We start from the raw sequence: 6,000 nt of genomic DNA, 5'->3' as shown, positions 1-6,000 counted from the left end.
AGCAGCATAGCCTGTTACCCATTACATAGCAGCAGCATAGCCTGTGACCCATTACATAGCAGCTGCATTCTTCCCCTTTCCCTCCCTCACCCCCAGCTCTAAGAACTAAACCTAAAGTTTTATGCATTTCCTGCCTGATAGGCAAGCATACTACTATCAACTTTATCTTCCTAAACTGCACAATTATTTCCTGCCCGATTTCACTTGCTTCCAATGGAGATCCCCAAGAACTGGCTTTTCTATTTCTTCATTCTTGTATTTTGTATACTCACTAAAATTCTTTTTTTTTTTTTTTTTAATCAGGGGTGGGGATGAGACAGGATTTCTTTGTGTAGCCCTGGCTGTCCTGGAACTAGCTCTTGTACCCCAGGCTGGCCTTGAACTCACAGAGATCCACCTGCCTCTGCCACTACTGCCTGCCTTGAATGTTTTTAAAGAATCTATGCCCCAGCTACATCTCCAGCCTCTAGCCCAGTTCTTGGCATGTAGTAGATATTTTTTAATCTTGTGTTCATATATTGTATCAGATGTTATAGTGGTCTCATTAGTGATATTATGTCCCTAGTCTTTATCATCCAGACTTTGTTTTTTTAAAAATATTTATTTATTTGTTATGTATACAATGTTCTATCTGTGTGTATGCCTGCAGGCCAGAAGAGGGCACCAGACCTTATTACATATGGTTGTGAGCCACCATGTGGTTGCTGGGAATTGAACTCAGGACCTTTGGAAGAGCAGGCAATGCTCTTAACCGCTGAACCATCTCTTCAGCCCCTATCATCCAGACTTTGAACAGTTGGCTTTTGACCACAGAAATCTTAAGTTCAATTTCAAGAAACCATTTGTTCATTGAACAAAGCTGTATACTTAGTTAATATTCAAATGTCATTTGTTTATGAAATAACTAGTTAGCAGATGTTACTGAAGGAATTGATATAAATTGAGGAAGTTAATGTGTGGAGAGTATTTAAGACATGCTGAAGTCATGGGAGACATGCTGTCCCATCCATGAGGCTTAATCTGAAGAGCCATTCACCACAGAGCAGGTTTACTATCCCTGCTCTGGTCACTTCTTTGTCTTGGTTTTCTTTTTCCTATACTGTTTTTTTTTAAACTTACTCTTGTAAAGATGTTTTAAATTATTTAAAATAAATTTGATTTATTTAGATTTAAACATTAAATATCCCCAGTTAAAAGGTTAACATTCTGGCCAAGCTTAGTGGCTTACTTCCTGCAATCTCAGCACTCAGGAAGCAGGGGCAGGAGGATATTGACTTCAAGAATAGCCTGGGCTACGTAGCAAGACTTTCTCATTAATTAAATAAATAAATAATGTTTATTTATAAACTAACTGGGGTGAGTAGCAAAGACAACCTAGTGAATGTTGTTTCCAAAGCAAGTTTACTCAAAACTTGGAAACTTTGGACTATAGTGCTCCTGTTATGTGCAGATTGCCTTGTGCCTTCTTTTCCAACATGTAATATTGTTTTGAGTATTGACTAGTTTTGTTCTTTCTATTTGTAAAACCTTCTTGTACATTTTTCAGATCCTACTTGATTTAAGAAAATATTGTTTATGGTTTTGAGTACCTCCTCCATATACCTTTTGGTATAGCTCATGGAAGGATGGTATATTGAATGGAATCTTTCAGTTATTACAGATTGATGTAGTTGTAAGTTCATAAAATGTCTGAGTCAGGGTCTTTTATTTTTATAGTCTGTTCTCTATAGTATATCCTACTTGTCACCTAGGGACCTAAGTCCTAGAAATAATTAATTAAAAAGCACTGAAGCTTTGCTCCTAGGGAATATAATACCATGTCCCTAAAGCCTCTGGTCAGATGTTTATAAAGCAGTTAGGATATGTTCCTAAAGCCTCTGGTCACATGTTTATAAAGCAGTTAGGACATGCCATTGTTTCATGTGCATTTCTTTCATGTGTTTGTTTATTTATGGACATGCTCTCATAATGTTTGCAGCTCAGTTTGGCCTTGAATTTACAAGATAATCCACGCTTCCCAAATGCTAGGATTGTAGGTATACCGCACTATACCCAGTTAATGTGTGATTCCATTATCAGTGTCTTAACATTGAACATGTGACCAATTATAGTATGTCTTGTGCCTGAGTTAAGCTTATCTAACACATTTTTCTTCATAAGACACATTAACTTGCATCTATGAGTATATAAAACTTAGGAACACGTCAGCATTATGCCGAGAGGCCATTTTAAGCAGTGAATCTATAATAGCACAGCAGTGCAAAAACCATGGTACTAAGCAGACCACTGAAAAGACACCTGCTTGTATCGTCTGAGTGTTGAAACAAGACGACAGTTTTGTCTTGTTCATCTTCAGGTGGAAAAGTACATGTTAGGTGACTCATTCTTCCACAGCTCCGTAAGACGGGGTTGGGGGGAGTCACAAGTACTTACTTGAAGACTATTAATTTGGTTCTCTATTGCTGTGATAAAACAATAACCAAAAGCTTGAGGGAGAAAATTGTTTATTTGGCTTACAGCTTCCAGTCCATTATTGAGAAAAGCCGGGGCAGGAACTGAAGCAGAATTCACAGAGGAATACTGCTTACCGGCTTGCCCAGCTCGCTCTCTTATACAACCCAAGGATCACTCTGGAGCCGAGCGCTCCTCCCCCCACTCCATCAGTCATTAGTCAGTTCCTCAGAGACAGTCCAAAGGCCATCCTGATGGATCAATTTCTCAGTTGAGGTTCTCATTCCAGATGACTCTAGTGTGTCAAGTTGGCAAAACCGCGCAGAGTTACTGATGTCTTCTAGTGAGTAGCTGAATTCATGTGTACAGAGTCTCTGAGTAGCAAGAATTGGCTTTTTAAAAATTTTGTTATTTTATTTTATTTTTTGGAGACAGAATTTCTCTGTAGCTTTGAAGACTGTCCTGGAACTACCTGTGTAGATCAGGCTGGCCTCGAACTCACAGCGATCCGCCTGCCTCTGCCTCCCAAGTGCTGGGAGTAAAGGCATTGTGCCACCACTGCCTGGTGGCTGTAATTGTTTTAAAGAAGTTTATAATGGAATACTTGCACTTTTCATATTGGAAAGAAAGATTTTTTTATTTGTGGGTATGTGTAAGTTCCTAGTAATGCAGCCAGTCGTCACCTTTATGGTTTTATGTCTTCTCTGTCTTCTTCCCTCAGGGAACAACCTATCTTCAGCACTCGAGCTCATGTCTTCCAGATTGATCCAAACACAAAGAAGAACTGGGTTCCCACCAGCAAGCATGCAGTCACTGTATCTTATTTCTATGACAGCACAAGAAATGTCTATAGGATAATCAGTTTAGATGGCTCAAAGGTAGGTCACAGTTACTTCAAATAATCTTACTCTCTTGCTCTCCTCAGCATAGAACTTCAATTTCATTCATATTTTAATTTTTATTAAAATACTCCTTTTTGAATTATTAAAGCCCAACTTTAAGAAACAAAAAAAGTGGTCATTCTTAGAGTAGCAACATTTTTTGTCCATCAAGTTTTTTGAATAAACTTACTCTCTTATTATATTTTTATGAGAAAACATATATTTCAGATTTATGGTAGATTAGTTTGTTTAATGAGCATTTCTTGTATTTCTGTTTTGTATCGATGTTGAATGGTAAGAAAATACTGGTGAACTGTGAATTTCCATATTAGTCACTTTTCATTCTTACAACACCAGCTTTTGACTCCCTGCGGAGAAAAAGCTTTATTTAGTTTACAGTTTTGAAGCTAATCCAAGGGGGACTAGCCCTTTCTCCTTGGTTATAGTGTGTTGCTGGGTCCTAAAGTCTTCCTCAGGGGAGGGAGTGAAAAGGCGCAATGACAACAAACTCAGATGCCGGGGTCAGATAGAAGGCTTATAGCAGACTTGTTTATTTAACAATGGGGAAAAACTTGTATAACATCCTCCCAGCACCCAGGCATTCTAATCCATTGACAGTTAATATTTCATGCTTGCCTCTCATTGGCTAAACACGATCAGGACCTCTGACAGCGCCTGTTCCTAAGCACTCGGAAAACACCGCTGGGCATCTCTTTATTTGCTAGGCACAGACAGGACCTTTGATAGCTCCAGGCAGACTCCAGGTTGGCTCCTTCCTACAACAGTGCTGTATAGTTTGGTAATGATGATTCTCTATGGATGATCAAGTGATTACATTTGGAGCTTAATGGGGCCGGGCATGATCCCTTTATGATAGCCCATTCAGGAGAATTGAAGTTCTTTAAATTATTTTTCTAGAGCATATTCTCAGTGACCTGATGAACCTACCTGTAGAACACTTGAATGTTTAACAACACCTCCTTCAGATCACTTCTTGGGGTGGCATATAGGGCTGAGAATCTGGGTTTGGGTCCCAACACCCATACAGAGGCTCATAGCTATCTGTAACTACTTCTGGAGGATCTGACACCCATTCTGACCTCTCCAGGCACCAGGCACACACATGGTGTACATACATACAAGCAGGCAAAATACTCACAAACATTAAATTAAATAAAACAGCAGCAACCAAGATCCTTTAGGAGAACACAGTTAGTGCTTAACTAACCCTAACAACTTCTGTACACTTGAACCATGAAGCCTGCCGACTTCAAAACTAAAGTAACAGAAGTGTGAAGACAGAAATCTTAAAATCTTTGCTTATAGGAGAGGTAGATGGTGTAACATTTATGATCAAGGACCATTGGGTTCCACCCTCAACTCTGTCATTTACTGTTTTGACGTTGAAGAAAATGCTTTCCTTTTTTCATACCAGCGTAAATAGTCATAAGGATTAAGTAAGTTTATATCGGCAAAACACATTTCATCCTTTGTGAATAGTATGCTGTTCATAAGGGAGAATTTTGTATAACTATCAGGTTCGAAACATCAGATTCTGAGGTTTCCTTCAAGTTTTCTTGAAAAGTCTTTCCAACTTTCCATCAGTTTAGTGTAGAAGTTAGGAACACAGAATAGAAGCCACCTCATTGGAATTTGCTACCCTGTGACCTTGACAAGGTGTTCAAGTTCTGTGCATCTGTTTTCTCCCGTGTAGAAAAGATCTTAAGAGTAGTAATGCACTGTTCCACCAGGGCATTGCTGTGAAGAGTAAATACATTCTAAAAAGCACAGTGTGCAGCAGTGTGTTGACTCTGGGTGAAGGTGCTTGTCACCTAGCCTGACAATGTGGGACCCACACATTGTCCCCAGACCTACAGGGCATGCATGTGCAAATACACATAATATAAACACATTTTTAGAGTAGCAACACCACAACAGTGTACAGTGTTTATGGCATTTGTCCTACATATACTTAATATTACTGGGATAATAATTTTGCATATGACCTAGTATGGTTTGAGGACTAAAAAAATGAATTTAATGCTAAACTTGTAGTCTGATGTTTTCATTATGCTCACTCCTTGTCTTTTTAACAGTCCTACAAGGAGGGCTGGAGGTGTATATATATAGCCTTTGGTTCAGTGTTAGTCACTACCATTCCCACAAAGAAAAAAGAAGGCAGGCAGGGATAGTAGATTTATTTTAGGAGCAGACCTGTGTTGAAGTCTTACTAGATTATAGGACCTCAGGGCTATATAGACTTTGTGTCTTACATAAGTGATTAAACTGTGTTTCTCCAGATAGTTCGTTCTTTCCACTTTCACGTGAATGACTTAAAGTTGACATGATGATAGTAAGTTTCTGTGAAATGTTAATGAGTAACTGCTCATAACTGTTTGGTTTAGTGAAGTAAACAGATATTAAATACTATCTCAGGTTTTAATTTATTTTCCCTATTTGAACTCTCAGTTTCTGTAATCTCTTATGTCACTTGACCTAAAAAGTACAACTAAATTGTGCTTTTATTAGATGGGCTTTAAAAGGGGTTAAATGGAAATAAAGGTCAACTGAGGTAGTCCATATCTAGGAAGGAAAATTACACTGAAATAATTAAATACACTTCAGTTCTTTCAATATTTTTTCTACTGTCTCATCTCCATCTCTCTGT

At 38.5% G+C, this 6,000-nt stretch overlaps 1 protein-coding gene across 1 annotated transcript in view; it reads left to right on the top strand.

Moving 5' to 3' along the window:
• Homer1 (homer scaffold protein 1) overlaps positions 1 to 6,000 on the top strand; it is a 101,023-nt gene that overhangs the window by 35,639 nt on the left and 59,384 nt on the right. Inside the window, exon 2 of the mRNA XM_005356493.2 lies at positions 3,173 to 3,329. Coding sequence (XP_005356550.1) covers positions 3,173 to 3,329 — 157 coding nt within the window. The remainder of the gene's footprint in view (positions 1 to 3,172; positions 3,330 to 6,000) is intronic.

The sequence above is a fragment of the Microtus ochrogaster genome, chromosome 19, assembly GCF_000317375.1.
Source record: "Microtus ochrogaster isolate Prairie Vole_2 chromosome 19, MicOch1.0, whole genome shotgun sequence".
Lineage (NCBI taxonomy): Eukaryota > Metazoa > Chordata > Mammalia > Rodentia > Cricetidae > Microtus > Microtus ochrogaster.
The sequence above is the reverse complement of the archived record's forward strand: the minus strand, read 5'-3'. Positions and strand labels throughout refer to the sequence as shown.